Here is a 19,202-nt window from a genome sequence, read left to right on the forward strand (position 1 = left end):
TACACCATAAAATAAGCTTATTTCCATATGTTTTATTGTTTAACACCCATCAAAAGACTTCTTACTGCTCTCCATTATTATTATAAACAAATTAGATTACAGTATGTATGGTGACCTGGCCATTAACATTGCCCAAGATACCCTACAATACATTAAGGATACCCATATATATTATATAAATGGTTATGCTGATATACAGGTGTATTCACATTAAGGCAGACTTACAGTATCCACTACCATGGACTGTAACTACCCCCCCCCCCCCTTCCTAAAACAGTTTATAATACTAAATCCTGGGCTAACTGACACTTTGCAGCTGGGTCGCTTATCTCTAGTGAATATGATGCTCTGTCACAACAGGTGGCCCAAAGGACATCCCCTGCTGCTGCAGCGGGAGAGCAAGATCCCCTGGCCGCACAAGCACCTGGTGTGCCCTGTTGTTGCAGGCTCCAACAACTCCTATGGACCCCAACTATTGGCCCACGGCCTCACTGACTGACACTCTGTCCTTCCTCCACGCTGACCTCCCCCCCTATACCACCACCACCCCAAATGGCTCTGCAAATGGCTGCCTAGGATCTGTGCACTCAGCCATATGTACCCAGTGTCCCCTGTGTGATAACTGTACTGTCTCTGCAATGTTTTTGCTCAAACTATTACCTACCTGCTGCTGCAACATCCAGTGGCGCCAGTGATGGCTGCCTAGGCGCTGTGCAGCTCGGCAAGTTTGCGTTCCCTATGTGATACTGTACTGTCCCTGCTCATACTGTTACCTACCTGGCTGCTGCAGTGACCAGTGGCGTCGCTGACGGCTGCCTAGGCGCTGTTCAGCTTGGCGGGCATATGCTCTCTGTGTGCCATTATATTGTCCCTGCTTGTATTGTCACCTACCCGGCTGCTGAAGTGACCAGTGGTGCCACGGATGGCTGCCTAGGTGCACAATAGGTGTATTTACCTGTGAGGTCTTATTTGAATATAGGACTCCAGTCCAAAGACTTCAATAAATACTTATAAGTCAAACACTGGTTCGGCTCCTCCACCCAGGTGCCTCAGTTTTCCCTCCTTTCCCTACACAAATATTGTCCACACTTCTATAAATGAAAAGGGAGGCATAATTACATGGCATCAGATCTTATTATCTACAAATGAGAAAAGTAAAATTGGGAACCCAACTAAAACGGTAACAGGAGCTGCAGATCTCCCTGTCTGATCAGGAGTGGGAGCTGATTGGTCAGTATAGCTATAAAATGTCTACAGGTATACATGATTCAGAAATACTTCTTAAGCACCATACGGACTTGACAGGGGGGAAGCATTTCCCTCGTTATCAATGTTCTCAGTCGTCTGTACATGAACAGATGCTGGGGAAAATCGCACATCGTTTATCGGGCACTCCGGGCAATATTATGAACAACACGGTGACATGCAGTCAGGGGAGGCAGTGCCTCCCCTGTCATTAATGATTAACATAATAGAAAAATACAAAGAATAACTTATGGCACATGTGTGTCATAAGTATATGCTTTATATTATTCTAATCATTTTTACCTCATTTTCTTTTAAATTGGTTTTGAAGCACCAAGACCGATGCCTCCTGCTGTCAATGTTAAAGCACCAGAAACAGGGGGTGGGCAATGGGGCAAAGCAGCAGGCTGTAAAAGCCACACTCTTCTGGAAGATATACTGTAAGATTGTGTGTAAAGTAGCTAGACACAATCTTAGATCTTCCAGAAATCACGCACAATATATATTGCTTATGCTTAACATTATGCTTTAATGTTTTGCACTTTACAAACACAGCATATTGGATAACGTTCTCCCCTCTTCACCACGTCCATTTACGTATATATAAAGAATTAGGCTATATTTCTAGAGTTTGTTTCCATTAGCTGCACTCCATATATTAAGGATTTACTGGTCTTGTAATATGGGTTATGTCCACTTCATTAAAGCTGGGTAAACACCGGAGCAATGTCAAGCCGGCAAATCATCTACATCCCTCAGTATGTACAGGGGATTGTGCGCTCCTTCAGTGCTAGTGATGGACAATAGGATTCAGATGTTGCACATCAAACCTAGTAATAATGCTAATGAAATTGATTGCGATTATGATAGATGGAACATGATCATTCCATCTTTCAGAAAACTCATTCCAGTGTGCACAAGGAATCTAGGCTCTAGGACCCCTCGCTCCAGTGTGTACACAGCTTAAAAAGTTATTTTTTTACAAACATTAAATTCACTCAATCTGAACATCTAAAATTATAAACAAACATTTTGTATTAAATATTCTAATGACAAACTTTGTGTCCTTGCTCTTCGGCATTTTGTGTTGCTCCCCCAAGTGTCCGAATCCGATATTTAAGAATATGACGAGCCAACTCTGGGTAAAACAGAAGAACATTCGGATACACCCAAGTGTCCTTGGATACAATACAGACAATAATAAGTATAATTATGATCGCACAAGACAGAGTCGCAACAACATACTCACTTGCCGAAAGAACAATTGATTTAACATAGAAAATGGAACAATTTAGATGTGACATACAGATACAGGTTGAGTATCGGGACCAGAAGCATTTTGGATATCGGATTATTCCATATTTCTGAATATTTTTATACTTCAATGAGGCATCTTGAGGACAGGACCCATTTGTAAACACAAAATGCATTTTTGTTCTATAAACACATGAAACACACACAAATGTATTTTATTTGTAACGGGATACGGTCGTATTAAAATCCACCACACTTAGGTCGACAGTCATTTGGTCGACACCGTTGGGTCGACAGGGTTCTAGGTCGACATGGATGAAGGTCGACAGGTGTTTAGGTCGACATGGGTTTAGGTCGACATGGGTTTAGGTCGACATGGGTTTAGGTCAACAAATGCGTTAGGTCGACATGGGTTTTTTCACAGTTTTTTTGAGCCGACAGGTGGTATTTCATGCCCTACCATCCACTAGGGCGTGGTGGGAGAATAAAATAGTGTGCCGAGCGCATCGAGGCACCATGCCAGAAGCATGGCGAGCGAAGCGAGGGGCTGCGGTTGACTTCCAACTGTGTCCATGTCGACTGTGTTGACATTCGGGTAAACAACATTGAAAAAAAAACCATGTTGACCTAACGCATTTGTCGACATTGTACCATGTCAACATTCATCCATGTCGACCTAGAACCCCGTCGACAATGCTGTCTGTCGACCCAACGGTGTCAACCTAATGACTGTCGATAATACGATCCACAACCTTTGTAAAACCCATACTACTTAAAAGTAAGTAGTAAATATGGGTGCACTGAAAGTCTAATAATAATAATAAAATATATATATATATATATAACCTTTATTAATAATAAAATGGTAAAAGTGAAAAATAGAAAGAAAAAGTGTTTAAAATATAAATGGCCACTGCCTTCTTATATTTAGCTTTCAAGGGGTAATTTTATCCCTAAATGTTCTGTGTTCCCTCGGTATTGATTGATATGTGAATTTCACACTGTATAACTCATGTTAACTTTCAATACATTTTTCCTTTGCTATTGAATAAACTTATATACAGTATTCTATCATTTGTGTCTCAATTTATTCAGTAACAGGCTTCGTACATGTCGCCCATAGGCAATTATCCAGATCTGATCGCAGTACAAATTTGTTCTCAAAATGGGCAAAACCATGGGGGATATTCTAGTCCATTCTTTCTGACAAAATCCTTCTTAGATGGACAAAACCATGTGCACTGCGGGTGGGGCAGATGTAACATGTATACAGAGAGTTATATTTGTGTGAGTTATTTTGTTTCTGTACAGGGTAAATCATACCTCCCAACATACGGAGACACCGAGACGGGACAGGAAATTTTTGGGGGTGTGACCTATCGGAAAGGGGGCATGGCCTATACTGCCCCCCCCCCCCCCCCCGCCGTGGGACACTGCCGGCGGCGGGAGGTATGCGGGAATGTCCCAAAATACCGGGACGTTCCCGCGATAAGCGGGACAGTTGGGAGGTGTGGTAAATACTGGCTGCATTATATTTACACTGCAATTTAGATTTCAGTTTCAACACACCCCACCAAAATTTAACTCTCTCTGCATATGTTACATCTGTCATAGTCTCTGTGGATATCAATTAATGTGAAAGAGAAAGTCTAGAGGCTGGTGCGGGATTCATCTGTATATTTGTCTATTTTATTTGCTAATGAAACAAAATTTGTGCACGATCTCAGACACTGAATTTGAATGCAAAGCATTCTGGGGTAGATTTATTAAGCTCGGTGAAGTGACAAATTGTCTGTTTTTTTTATCACCAGCCAATCAGCTCCTACCTGTCATTTTTCAAACCAAGCCTGTAACTTCACAGTTAAGAGCTGATTGCCCAATTATAAAAACCAGCCACATTATCACTTCACCAAGCTTAAATCTGCCCCTCAGTTTTTTGCACATATTTAGTGCCAGTTACACATCATGTCCCCAGTACTGCCAGTTACAGGTGTCCCCAGTAGTGCAGTTACACATCATGTCCCAAGTACTGCCAGTTACAGGTGTCCCCAGTAGTGCAGTTACACATGTCCCCAGTACTGCCAGTTACAGGTGTCCCCAGTAGTGCAGTTACATATCATGTCCGCAGTAGTGCCAGTTACAGGTGTCCCCAGTAGTGCAGTTGCATATCATGTCCGCAGTAGTGCCAGTTACAGGTGTCCCCAGTAGTGCATTTACATATCATGTCCCCAGTAGTGCCAGTTCCAGGTGTCCCCAGTAGTGCAGTTACATATCATGTCCGCAGTAGTGCCAGTTACAGGTGTCCCCAGTAGTGCAGTTACATATCATGTCCCCAGTAGTGCCAGTTACAGGTGTCCCCAGTAGTGCAGTTGCATATCATGTCCGCAGTAGTGCCAGTTACAGGTGTCCCCAGTAGTGCAGTTGCATATCATGTCCGCAGTAGTGCCAGTTACAGGTGTCCCCAGTAGTGCAGTTACATATCATGTCCCCAGTAGTGCCAGTTAGAGGTGTCCCCAGTAGTGCAGTTACATATCATGTCCGCAGTAGTGCCAGTTACAGGTGTCCCCAGTAGTGCAGTTACACATCATGTCCCCAGTAGTGCCAGTTACAGGTGTCCCCAGTAGTGCAGTTACACATCATGTCCCCAGTAGTGCCAGTTACAGGTGTCCCCAGTAGTGCAGTTACATATCATGTCCCCAGTAGTGCCAGTTACAGGTGTCCCCAGTAGTGCAGTTACATATCATGTCCCCAGTAGTGCCAGTTACATATCATGTCCCCAGTAGTGCCAGTTACAGATGTTCCCATTAGTGCGCTCCGCAATAAAAGTACATTCCGGAAACTATGGTTATTGGAATAATTTGGATAACAGATATCCGGGTAAGGGATACTCAACCTGTATGTGTATTATGGAAAATGCAAAAAATTAGATGTGACATACTGATGTGTGTAGCATGGGAAATTATATAAAAAGATTAATTGTTCAAGGAACGTTTTTCATGCAGGTAAAATATCTGACATTCGGATTCCATACACTGGTTAAGAATTAATTATTGATTGCAAGGAAATCTATATGACCCATAATTATCTTTCAGTATTGTCAGGGCTTCTGCTAGTGAGAGTAAACAGAGCTCCTTTGTCATGAACCTGAGTGTTTGTTGCTCTCTCAGGGGTGCTGACAGGTCATCTGGGTCACGGTAAAATGGAGGGTGCGTGGCCACTCCCCCATGGTGAAACAGAGGGAGACGGAGGGCAGGCTGCTGCTGCAATTATCACTCTACCCAGCTCAGCACATGGCACTGAGCAGTGTGTTGCTGAGCTGGGGAGAGAGGCTGTGATGTGGCCAATTGCCTGGCTCCCTGCAACGCTGGAGGTTGTAATGGGACCCGAGCCCGAGCCCCTCTAGCAGACCCGGGCAAAAAGTACCCCCCCCCCCCCCCATGCCACTGGCTGCTTCAGCTTGGATCTGTTCAGCCTGCACCTATGCTGCATACATACTGTGTGAGACTTTTCAGACACCTGTGAGTGCTCGGATCATCTGTAACCCTTTAGTTGCCTGCTTGCTGGACTTCAGCATTCTCTGTCTGCACCCATTGCAGCTCCTGAATCCAGTCCTGGAATTACAGTTGCCACATAACTTGCCAACCAATCCTTGCAAGACAAGGGGGTTAAAATATCCAGCTTCCACATTCAGATGTTGCCATTCTGTTATCCTGTTCAGATACTTTGTTGCTTCATGCTACTATTTGGTTCCAGGCATTCTGTGCTGACTGTTTGTTTGTTACATTTGAGCCATTGTCTCCACTGGGTTTAGCCCAGCCACCACCTAGGGTGACCAACTCATCCTTTTAATCCGGGACACATATTAATTACACAGGTTCTGTGGCATTTTAAAAACAGGTGAAATGGAGTCTTGGGTGTGGCAGTTTAAAACCAGGTGAAAGCCAGCCACAGAACCTGTGTAATTAATATGTGTCCCGGATTAAAAGGTCCCCTAACCACACCCCCTACCTGCTTCACTGGGTCCAGCCCAGCCATGGTACTTGCAGCATGCTCCACTGGGTCCAGCCCAGCCACAGTACCTGCTACCAGCTCCACTGGGTTCAGTCCATCTTCAGCATGTGCTACCTGCTCCACTGGGTCCAGCCCAGCCACGGTACGGGCTAGCCGCTCCACTGGGTTCTGCCGCTACAGTACCTGCTACTCGCTCCACTGGGTCCAGCCCAGCCACAGTTCCTGCTACCCGCTCCACTGGGTCCAGCCCAGCCACAGTTCCTGCTACCCGCTCCACTTGGTTCAGCCCAGCCACAGTACCTGCTGTCCCACTACCGTAGCTGTTTGTATGATAAATGAGCTTGTACAGCACCTGTTAGCACAAGAATAATTAGATGAAAGATGCAGTATTCAGCAGTGGAACTACCATTGGTGCAGGGGGAGTAAGGAACCCACTGCTGCCCCTGTCACCATCTTCCTGCAGCCCACTGTTTTTCCCTGTCACCCTCTGCCTCTAACTGTCACCCTCTTCCATGTTTTATATTGTGAACTTGGGTTGGGTGGAGGAATGGAGCCCAATTATATTTGTGCACCTGGGCCCAGAACCCACAAGTGGTGTAATTGTTACCATTACTGCCTCACAGCACTGAGGTCAAGGGTTCAATTCCCATCATGGCCCTAACTGTGCAGCATTTGTATATTCTCCTCGTGCATGCATAGGTTTACACCGGGTACTCCGGTTCCCTCCCACAATCCAAAAATATACTCAAAGGTTAATTGGCTTCCAACAAAAAATTAACCCTAGAATGTATGTGTGCGCGTGTACATGTGGTAGGGAATATAGATTGTAAGCTCCACTGGGGCAGGGACTGATGTGAGTGTTCAACTATACTCTGTAAAACGCTGCCGAATATGTGTGCTATATAAGAAAATGTATAATAAATAAATCATGAGAAGTTAAAAAAAATATTATAGCTGCACAACTCCACTTACCTGATCCCAGAAAACATGTCCCCAGTAATCCTCATTGGACTGACCATTAGATAACCCTCCTGGACTAATTCCATTAAACTGCTCATCCGATCCTAAAGGTGGTAGGGCACTTATTAGATAATACAGGCATCCATAGACAGCCTGTCTGAGGGCCAGCGAACCTTCCACTTCCACCCAGCACCCTTCCCATAACTGTGCCCATGCTTTTTTATGTTCTGGGAAAAGTTGCTTTTGATCCAATAGGGCAAGGCCCTCATCAAATTTGTCTTTCGCATCCATCTCGGTTTCTGACACTGCCGTCAGGAACACCCAGGTTTCCTGCTCAGAGGAGGTGGTGAGACTTTGAGGGACTGGGGAGTAGATCACATGGACCGACTTCAAAGGACAAGATGCTACCTCTGGGATTAGTGTGTTCCCATAGATGTACCTACAAAAACAGTGCAACATTATAGAGATGAGCACTCCCTACAGTCATCCCTTAAACATCATCACAATAATGTAAAGAACCTGCAAGCAACCTAGGAAGGAGCGTTACTTTGCGTGCCAAGGGAATTTGTCAAAATGACCAAGCAAACCTTCTTATTAAACCCCTTGAGTGCCAACATTGCTGGGAGAGATCCTCAAAATATCCACTAAAAATCCTACCTTTTCAATGTCTGTAAATACCCTGTTAGTTGTATCACGGTCTCCTTTTGTAATGCGCAACGGAATATGCTGCGCTATATAAGAAACGGTTAATAAAATGCCACAGCGACTGTTCTTTTTTTTTTTGGGTGCAATATTTAACTACACTTCAATTCATTGCTGTGAGTGATGCTGGCATTGTTAGCGGTCATTTTGAGGATCGATCACCGCAACATTGGCGCTCAAAGGGTTAAGCCGCATGTAATTCCAATCAGTGTACTGCATCCTCTCGTATGGAGAGCGAAGCAAGGTGATCGCTCCTCTGCTGCTGTGCTTTACACAAGTTACTATTCCCTAGCATAGGCCACATGGATTTTAACGTATGAAAAAGCTGGGCAATTTTTTTTTAAATGGTGTCGATCATTGTCATGTCAACCATTTGAACCTGTCTATTGACTATGGTGTGCACAGGTAGCTGATTCTCTGCCATTCACCATGCATTTTACTCATCGTCAGTGTGAGGTCGAGCACACTATGATATGCTAGTTGTACTATTGCAATTGTGTTAGTAGTATATAATGCTATAAACATATTGCTTAATAACATTAGTAGCGTGTTGACATACTTTCCTCGACATCATTCCGTTGGCAAATGGATTGCCGACATTCTGTCTGCCAGCAAACATGCCGATGCAATATGTACAATGAGCTCTATGTATGCACACTGCACAAAAGAACACATTACATGTACATATGAAGGGCGACTCATTCACTGCCAGCTTCCCTTATCTCACTACCAGAACAACTCAGACAGTGCTGACACTCCTACTTGTGATGGTGCCAGGGCAGATAAGTGGCATTGCAGCATTCAGCCACAAGGTGGCAGACATTACCAGTTTTGCAAATTAGTTTTTATATCCAGAGGCAGGGGAAAAAAGGAAATGAGTCATAGACCTCACAAGGAAGATTTCAGGCAGGCTGACTCACCTGTGAGGCTGGCTGCCTGTAAGCCAGTGATAGATAGATAGATAGATTCTATTAGGTTGATAATGTCTAGGTCTAGGTCTAGGTCAACAGTGAAAAGATCAACAAATGAAAAAAGGTAGACATGTAATAGGTTAACAGTCAAAAGGTTGACACGAGAAAGGACGACATGAGTTTTTCACAAATAAAATAAGGAATTATTCATCCTTTACCACCCCAGTGGACATGGAGGGGGATACAATGGTGAGCTGACCACTTGCACAAAGCATGGCGAGAGCAGCGATCCATGTGAGGGGATGCAGTACACGTATACAGTGTCCATATTGACCTATGTCAACATATGCACAAAAAAAGGTGAATAACAAGTCAAATTTTTTTTCAACCTTTTTCATGTCAACCTTTTGTGCATGTCTACCTAATGCATGTCAACCTTTTTCATGTCGTTGCATGTTGTCCTTTAGTGGTTTATCTCTTGACTGTCCACTTTAATTGTGTTGACCCTATGACCGATTCAGAAGTGGTCCCGTCGGTACTTGTGTAGTTTCACAGCGGCACTGCACGCGGATCGCATCGTATGCAAATGACATGCGATTTGCATATGAATTGCATGCGATTTAGCACATCCCCACTATCCACGTCAGCCCGAAGCGTGGCCAACAGACGCGGTACGTGTGTTCCCGACCTGTTCATACCCCCACTACCCTCGTCGGTGTGGAGTTGAGTTTCTGTGTGGCAAGCGCAGCGACGCAGAAAATTAGCCCAAATCATGGTGAGCGCAGTGAGCCCCACGAGGGGATGCAGATTACTTGATATGTATCTTGCGTCCGCTCAACACTCTTTGGGCTCGTTTTCCACTGCGCTCACCACGCTCCAGGCGCAGTGGCTCGCCACACCTTATAAGGTCAATTCTACGCCGGCGTGGATAGTGGGGGTATGAACAGGTTGGGAGGACGGGCACCGCATCTGCTTGCCATGCTTTGGGCTGATGTGGTTAGTGGGGGTGTGTAAATCACATCGCATGCAAATTGTATGCAAACGATGCGATCCATGGGCAGTTCCACCGTGAAACTACACAAGTACCGACCCGTCTCCCATACAGGACAACCTCACCGGATCACAGAGCAGAGTACTCGACACAGATACTCATCTAAGGCGAGTGCCCATCTATATCCATTGTGACATCTGTTAAAGGAAATATGAGGGTGCCACAGCTTCTGGGGTGTTTTTGGGCTCCACTGGGGTAGGGTTGGAGATATTTGGGCGATTATGATAATGAGCGTATCTGCTTGATGGAGGTTTCACGTTGGCATCTTTTCAGACACATCCGGAAAATGCCATGTTTCTGCCCCAATACGCTAGATTCTTGTCAGTGAAACTACGGCTACATTGCTATTACAAACCGCTCATATTTTTAGTCACTAATTAATATATTTTTGAATTCTCTAATTAGCAATCCATGCTGAATAACCCCCTTAGCTCCCATTGCACCCTTGTTTATTACAGTGTACCCCACATGGTCACATTATCTGTTGGAACTTACTTAGCGTTACGGTAATCAGGGCCTTTCTGAAGATGTAGGTCTTGGCTTTCTGCCTTAAATGGAGCTAGAAGGTTGACAGTGACAGGGCTGGAATCTTCTGTGAGCGTCAAGGTTATAATATTAACCAAGAGATTTCTGCAAGACCGATGAGCAAAGAGATTCTGGGTAGCTGTAAATGAAGAGTACTGGAGGATATGGCTAAAAGTACCTAACAAGAAATCAGAGAAATGAAACAGACTGTCATAGAATGGACACACTGACCAGCGCTCTGAAGACCACTAAACATCAGTAACAAATATTTAAACAGTCACGTGCCACGGTGCCATTTGCATTGGAATGCCCAGGGTTTGCATGGGAACGTCCATGAAACACTGGGTGTTCCCATGGGTGCAGCCCATCGCCCGCGACATCAGGTGCGAACGGGATGGTGAACTAGCACCCAGCATCTGTACATGTGCAGAAATGCAGACGGAAAACATTGCTCCCCGTGCAAAGGTGCAGGGCCCATTGTCTGTCAATATGTCTGTGAATGACGCAGATTGCTGATTATTGCTCCTAACATGCAGTCTTTCCCCGCCTCCACCCCTGAATCCAACCCTTAGGGCTGTTTCACACAGTACGGTTCCTGCCGCACGGTGAAATCCCGTACGGCCAGGGAGCCGTGCCGCACTCAGCAGTTGTGAATGGACACTATTGTGTCCATTCACACGGGACGGCCACGGCCCGGCCGCACGGCTGCAGCCGGATCCCCCCACTGGAAGGGACGGCTGCCGGGCTGTGGCCATCCCTGCCATTATAAAATTCTGAGTGCGGCGCGGCTCCCTGACCGTACGGGATTTCACCGTGCGGCAGGAACCGTACTGTGTGAAACAGCCCTAAGGGCAGTGATAGGACACCTGCCTCTAAACTTTATATTTGTCTGCACACTTTGGAATTTGGCCCCCATGACCATTCAAAACAAATGTATTTGTCAAAATGGGAGATAATGGGGGTGATTTGCAAAAGCAAACTCCTTTAATTGACAAAACCATGTGCACTGAAGGGGGGGGATGTAACTTGTGCAGAGAGTTAGATTTGGGTGAGTTATTTTGTTTCCACAGTAAATACTGGCTGCTTTATTTTTACAATGCAATTTAGATTTCAGATTGAACATACCCCACCCAAACTCTCTCTGCACATGTTACATCTGCCCCACCTGCAGTGCACATGATTTTGTCCATTAAAGAATGGGTTTGCTTCTGCAAAACAACCAGAATCACCCTCAATGTGTCTGATTCAGCAGAGCAAAATAGGAATGTAACTTAGGGGGTTATTCTAGTCCATTCTTTCTGACAAAATCCTTCTTAGATGGACAAAACCATGTGCACTGCGGGTGGGGCAGATGTAACTTGTGCAGAGAGAATTTGATTTGGGTGGGGTTTTTCTTCAAAGTGAGATCTATATTGCAGTGTAAAATCATGCAGTCAGTATTTTCCCTGCACAGAAACAAAATAACTCACCCAAATCTAATTCTATCTGCACATGTTACATCTGCCCCCCTGCAGTGCACATGGTTTTGTCCATCTAAGAAGGATTTTGTCAGAAAGAATGAACTAGAATAAACCCCTTAGTTACCTTTGACAAAACCATGTTGCATTGTAAGGTGGGGGTGGTGGGGATTTTGGAGATGTAAATTATAATAAATGTATTTTCTCCTCTTATAGTGCAACATGGTTTATTCCAGCAACATAGTGCAAAATGGTTTATTTAAGCTTTTTATGCATTCCTTTCCTCAGAATCAGCCCCAATGAGTACATTATTTGGATTTAGGTACTTGTTTCCTAGCACGGCGCCCGTCGGGTTGATCGCAAGCCTTAAGTTTAAGGTACTTAAGGTATGCGATCGAGGCAATGGACCCGATTTTCTGTCAAATCACCAGTGTATTTTTCGGTAAAAGAGAAAATCGCGTTGATCTGGTCCACCGCGGCCCATTATATAATGAATAATAGAGAATAATGTTAAATGATTTTTAAAGTTAAAATCACGTTGATCGCGGCCCATTATAATGGCCCGCAATGCGATCAACACGATTTTACATAGGGAACAATGGGAAATGGGCCAATATGGCCAATTTCTCATTGTATATGGTTATAAAGTATGGTTAATGCCCCCCCCCCCCATTGTTAACGCCACCGCACTATTGACGCCAACCCGAAGTGTGGCGAGCGCAGCGAGCCCGCTAGGGGCGGCGGTACGCGTCCTCCGACCATATCATACCCCCACTATCCTCGTCGTTGTGGAGTTGATGTTATATAGTGTGGCGAGTGCAGCTCGCCACCAAGCCCGAAGCATGGCGAGCGCAGCGAGCCCCACGAGGGGACGCGTATACCTGTGAAGTTATGCGCGTCCGCTCGCCACGCTTCGGGCTCGCCACACTATATAAAATCAACTCCACGCCGACGTGGATAGTGGGGGTATGAAAAGGTCGGAGGAAGCGTACCGCCGCCCCTCGCCACGCTACGGGTTAGCGTCAATAGTGGCGTGGCGTTAACAATGGAGGGCCATTTCACCCATCAGGGGGGGGGGGTTTGCTATTAAAATAGGCGGTTTGGGGGCTTTTTACATTGAAATCAATGTAAAATTGGGTCTCAGGGACCATTTTACATTGATTCCAATGTAAAAATCGCATCGTTAGCATCGCATGCGATTTGGTTGGCATGCGATGGACGCGATTTTTCCAACCCGATCAATACAATCAAAATCGTGGGCGTCGTGTTAGGAAACAAGCACCTGGATTTTTTTTGCAATGTCTCTAGCTTTTTGCTGCTAGTGTGGGAGCAGCCAGGTCACATAACCATGTACATGTGCATCTCACTTTAAGCACTAATCTCACTTTAAGCAAATATGGAAAACAGCTTGTAGGAAAGAGGAGCCTTGGTATGCTATAGCAGCAGTGATGCAACATTCAGTTTGGTCGGTAAACCCATCCCCTCATAGCAGAGCCAACCCTAGACATAGGCAAACATGAATTCTAAATCTAGGGCCAGCTCAGCTTCACATCAGTTTGTGGTGCACCTGACAGGCAGACAGAACCAGCACATTCGCTCTGGCTACCTACCTTGATCGGAACGGTGTTGGCAGCAGGTGGCAATAACAAAAATAGTCACTGGCCCTGGAGGGGGACTTCTGCGTATGACTAGCTGTGTGGAAGCACCAATGCTCTTACTCACACAGTAAACCATGGGTCTTCAAACTGTGGCCTTCCAGATGTTGTGCAACTACAAATCCCAGCATGCCTTGCCACAGTTTTAACACTCCCTTATAGCAAAACTGTGGCAAGGCATGCTGGGATTTGTAGTTTCACAACATCTGGAGGGCCACAGTTTGAAGACACATGCAGTAAACCAAAATGAGGATTGTTATGGGTGTTGCCGGCTGCTGCTGTGATCTGTGCTGTTTGGTGATGGTTGGTGTAATTTTAGAGGGGCACTGGGTCACAGGCAGAACTAGAGGTGGTGCTAGGGGGCACAAGCCAAAATATTGCCTATGGTATCAAGTTATTAAGCGCCACTGATTTAGAATCATGAATGGAAACATTGTCATGTGTTTTCAATATTAAAGGAATGAATTTAAGACTATCAACCCATGATAGAATCATTGGTCTGTTATGGTGTGTACACACAGTAGGTATGCCGTGCTATGCGAGTCCCGATATGACCTAGGTCCTGTAGGTGATGTGTTTCAGCAATGGAAGAGCAATATAAATATTGAGTAAGGCAATGAGAAATGTCAGGAAAATGTTTATTACCTGTTTTAATATCTAGAGAGAAACTCTCATCCAGAATCTTTCCTTTGGGAACACAAAGCTGGACATTGAGAGGACTTGGGACATTTGCTCTGTGGCAGTCTCCTACTGCCCCATTGTACACACCATTCACGTGCAGGATATCTCCATAGACTCTTGTACCCAGATACCCATTAGCCATTGTTGCCATGAGGCGAGGGTCAGAAGGTAACGACTTTGCAAAGAATATCCAAGGATCATCTTCCACAAACGACATTGTTTTGTCTCTAATTAACTGCAAATAAATAAAGATGGGTAAGTCATATAGTTCTGTGTTCACTTTAGCACGCTGCAGCTTTTCTAACCCATGCAGTTCCTCTTCCCTGTCTAGGGTGTCACTGTCTGCTGTGGTGTCTATCACACTTTGGCCTGTATCTCACTACAGACTAGACTGTGGGCCAGATTATCTAAGCTTCAAAAAGTGATAAAATGGAGAGTGATAAACGGCCAGCCAATCAGCTCCTACCTGCCATGTCACAGACTGTGTTTGAGGAGCCGATTGGCTGACTGTTTATCACTCTAAATTTGATCACTTTTGAAGCTTAAAGAATCTGGCCCTGTATCAGAAACACCAAAAGCAGACAGCGACACCCAAGGCAGGTAAGAGGAACTGCACAGGTTTTGAAAGCTGCAGGGTGATAGAATGAACACTATAGTTGCAATTAAAAAAAGGTAAAACATAGATACCAGGAATTAGATCAACTACAAGGATTCAACAATTTATTAGGTCTACAAATACAAGTGTAGTATGACTTGTCTTCAGGTCAACATGAAGATGTAGGCATGGTTGAGCTGTTGACTTTCAGCATGACTATGTCGACATTCAAAATATCTACTCTGATGAAATGTCCACGTGATGAGCTGGTGGTCACTGACTGACAACTTCTGGTGGCAGCTCCAGAATTTACTTCTGGGTCCTGGCGGTCATGTGAGAATGACTTCTGGCGGGTGTGGTATGGGACTCCGACAGTCGGGATCCCGACAGTCATTATCCCGACGTTGGGATCCCGACTGCCCGGAGTCAGACAGCATGGTGAGTGCAAAAAAAGCCCCTTGCGGGCTCGCTGCGCTCGCCACGCTGCAGGCGCGGTGGCTTGCTACGCGAGCCACCTATTCTATTCTCCCTCTATGGGGGTCGTGGACCCCCACGAGGGAAAATAGCGGGAGACCGTCGGTCACCAAGCTGCCGGCGTTTTGACAGTCGGGATGCCGACGTCGGGTAAATGACTGTCGGGATCCCGACTGTCGGGAACCCATCCGGCACCCCTTCTGGCATGGACCTCCAATGTCCCAGCATAGCGGTAAGTATTCCTAATCCTTCGGACTGAAATGCTTGTGCATTTAATCACTTGCAATCAGTCGTTCAACAGGTCTGCCGCCTTCCCCCGCACTTCTCTGCCCGCCACCGCCTTTCCCCACACTCCTCCACCCACCGCCTCCTTCCCTCTCACTCCTCCACCTCAGTTGAGATAGATGCTAGAGGTCATATTTGACCTCTAGTGTCTGACAGGGAGCACAGCACTGCAGCATTACCCGGAAGTGCCAGGAGAGCATAGCAATGTGCTCCCTGTCAGATGCTAGAGGTCTGAGCATTAACCCTTGGCAATGACCGTTAACCTCAGGCAATGAGCACTAAAGCTTGGCAATGACCATTAACCCCTAGCAACAACCATTAACCACTGGCAATGACCATTAGCCCTTGGCAACAAGCATTAACTCCTGCCAATGAGCATTATCCCTTATCAACGAACACTGACCCCTTGCCCCTTGGTTGAATGCAGCAGTTAGATTGTACAATGGATTGCACATTGTGTCCAAAAATCACCAATTCTGCTGGGGAGTTGAAGGAAATCTGGACACAATCATGATTGTGAGCATTAAAGCCCTGCACACACGGGGGACATATATTGCTGAGCCATATATGGCTCAGCAATATATTGCTCAGTTTCTCCTTTTCATCAGCGACCAGAGATGGTCGATGATGAAAAAGAACCTGCCGGAGGGAGCCCGGCAGTGGTAATCAGCTGGTCGCAGGAGCATGTTCCTGCGACCAGCGATCACTACAGGGGTAAAAACTGGAGCGCGCACCCGGCGATACATCGCCGGTGCACACTCCCATCGTGGGCAATATGGTCGCTTAGCGACCATATTTCCCGCAATATTGTACAAAATCGCCCCCGTGTGTATGCACCTTATCTGTCTGATTTATTTAGTTATTTACAGTTTCTTATATAGCTTGCTCCTGCGACCAGCTGATTACCTCTGCGGCACCGCCGGCAGAGGTTCCCTTTCATCAGCGACCATCTCTGGTCGCTGATGAAAAGGAGAAACTGAGCAATATATCTCCACATGTGTACGCACCTTTACTTGAGAAACAAGCCAGCACTGGTTAACCTCTTGTTTAACATGTACTGTATGCAGTTTTACAGTCCTTCTCTAGTGTAGGCAGGAAACACAAGACCATTGTGAGAAGTAGCATAGGCAATCATTTGCAATGTGTAACAGAAGTGTGCTTTCCTCCCAACATCACCCTCTCCAGGAGGGACACATTGCTGTGTTCCTGCACTTAATGTATGATTGCTATCACTTGTGTTGAAGCACCTTTCTTATCAATTAACCTGTTCAACACAGATGAAGGTAATCATAAATTAAGAAGAAAGTCCAGGAGCAGAGCATTGTGTCCCTCCTGGAGAGGGTCATGTTGGGAGGTATGATGTGTGTTACCTGATCCTGATTTTCAAAAACTATTTGATTATCTGGACTCATAACAATATTAGTTTGTTGAAAAACCCCAAAACCTCTGCAGATGTCAGAGAATTACTCCTCCCAGCAATGCCACGTAGTTCTCCTGCAACTAAAAAGTTCCTCTCTGTGCTTTAACATAGTGTGCAGCCTGTTATTAGCTCAGTGGTGTAATATCATATGTCCTGCTGTCTGCCACTCTCCCATTGTTCAGTGTTCTTCCCATACAACACCACCCACGTCTGCTGCAGTGCTCACCCTGCAGCCACAGTTACAACTACACAACTGCTTGTTGTAATTGGACAAAACTATTATGTCTACTTACATACACAGTTCTCTCCTCAGTGTGGAAATCTCACGAGAACAGGAAGGAAATGTGGGTTTTTTGCACCAAACACAGAGACTTCTGCAGCAGCTGCCAGCTCGTCATATGTAATATGATGCATGTGTGTAGGGAAATGTGCTGTGCTTAGGGGCAAACATCTCTGTGGAAGTGGGATCACTTCTTTACTTGTGATGTTATTCTCTTGGGTCTTACTTGCCTTCTTTTGAAAACTAGTTTCAGGGAGATTATAGTTGGTAGTAGAATTTTGCACAGCACCCCTCTGAGGGGGCGTGTCATGGTGAGATTGTGAAAAGAGATTGCAAACGTGGCACCTAGAAACGTGGGTGTGGGGATTGGTTCTGAATCCCGATGCCGGAATCCCGACCGCCGAAATCCCGACAAGGGGGGACGTGGATCGCCCCCCCTTGCGGGCTCACTGCGCTCGCCACGCAGCGGGCCCGGTGCATCGCTACACTAGGCACACTAATTTATTCTCCCTCTATGGGTGTCGTGGACACCCACAGAGGGAGAAAGTGATGGGATTTCGGTGGTCGGGATTACGACCGCCGGGATTGTAACTGCATCCCTGGGTGTGTACTGCTACATCTTAGAGGAATCTTTTTAAATGACTTATATACAAATGTAGATGAGCCCCAATGCAGTTAGTAAGAGTTACTATACTTGGTAAAGTGCTGGGGAATGGTGCTGATAATTCAGTGTAAATGTATCTGTCTCTCTTTCCTTTTTTCCCTAAAATGTAACAGTGTAATGTAAACTAGGTGACATGAGGGAGATTGCTAGACTAATGAGGGAGAGGGGGAGATTGCTGCTATGTCAGGGAATCTCCTGCCGAATGCCAGAGGGGAGGTAACTAGGATGTAACAGTGTAATGTGAGCTAGGTGAAATGAGGGAGATTGCTAGACTAATGAGGGAGAGAGGGAGATTGCTGCTATTTCAGGGAGTCTCCTGCAGAAAGCAGGAGGGTAGGCAACTATGTCTTATGCTGTGTACACACGCAGGCGACCATATTGCCAGTGATTGGAGTGCGCACCAGCGATAAATCGCCGGGTGCGCGCTCCCGTTTTCTGCCCCATTGTAATCGCTGGTCGCAGGAGCTTGCTCCTGCGACCAGCTAATTACCTCTGCGGCGCCCCCAGCAGAGGTTCCTTTTCATCAGCGACCATCTCTGGTCGCTGATGCAAAGGAGACACTGGGCAATATATTGCTCAGCAATATATTGCTAGCAATATATTGCTGAGCAATATATCTCCCCCCGTGTGTACGGGGCTTTAGGTACAATAAATGTTTTTCTATTCACTTTAAAAAAATTGCTTCTTCTTTACATAAATAGATTAGTAACTAAACTGCAGATGGGGGGGGGGGGGGGAGGGGGAGGTCTTGCCTTCTTTCCCAGGGTTACGGGAGTGCCAACCGATTTTTGGGAGCCTTCCGGCCATTCAAAGCACACATAATACCTTAAAAAATTAGAGATGTACACAGACAACTTTTAGTGTTTCCGTGAAATGTGTTTTGGGTCTGTATCTCCGGCAGTGTTTTGGATCTGTATTTGTTCTGAAGCACCACCCTTCACTGTATCGTGGTTTGTTGTGTGTTGGTTCTGTATTATTTTTTTGGTACTCCTTACCTAGAAGGGCGCCCATCGCGGGCATCGCATGTACATC

General features: G+C 45.8%; 1 protein-coding gene across 2 annotated transcripts in view; it reads right to left on the bottom strand.

The window, feature by feature from the left end:
• PGGHG (protein-glucosylgalactosylhydroxylysine glucosidase) overlaps positions 1–18,520 on the bottom strand; it is a 58,376-nt gene extending 39,856 nt beyond the window's left edge. The window contains exons 1-5 of one of the 2 annotated variants that reach the window (XM_083163988.1): positions 17,520–18,520; positions 14,417–14,687; positions 10,630–10,837; positions 7,483–7,909; positions 2,304–2,423 (exon numbers count right to left, since the gene is read on the bottom strand). In XM_083163988.1, coding sequence (XP_083020114.1) covers positions 2,304–2,423; positions 7,483–7,909; positions 10,630–10,837; positions 14,417–14,669 — 1,008 coding nt within the window. In that variant the 5' untranslated portion in view covers positions 14,670–14,687; positions 17,520–18,520. Of the gene's footprint in view, positions 1–2,303; positions 2,424–7,482; positions 7,910–10,629; positions 10,838–14,416; positions 14,688–16,813; positions 16,989–17,519 lie in introns of those variants that run through there. The other variant, XM_083163989.1, reaches the window with a different exon arrangement.
• Positions 18,521–19,202: the final 682 nt, after the last annotated feature.

This window comes from Crinia signifera, chromosome 11, assembly GCF_055691185.1.
Source record: "Crinia signifera chromosome 11, ASM5569118v1, whole genome shotgun sequence".
Classification (NCBI taxonomy): Eukaryota; Metazoa; Chordata; class Amphibia; order Anura; family Myobatrachidae; genus Crinia; species Crinia signifera.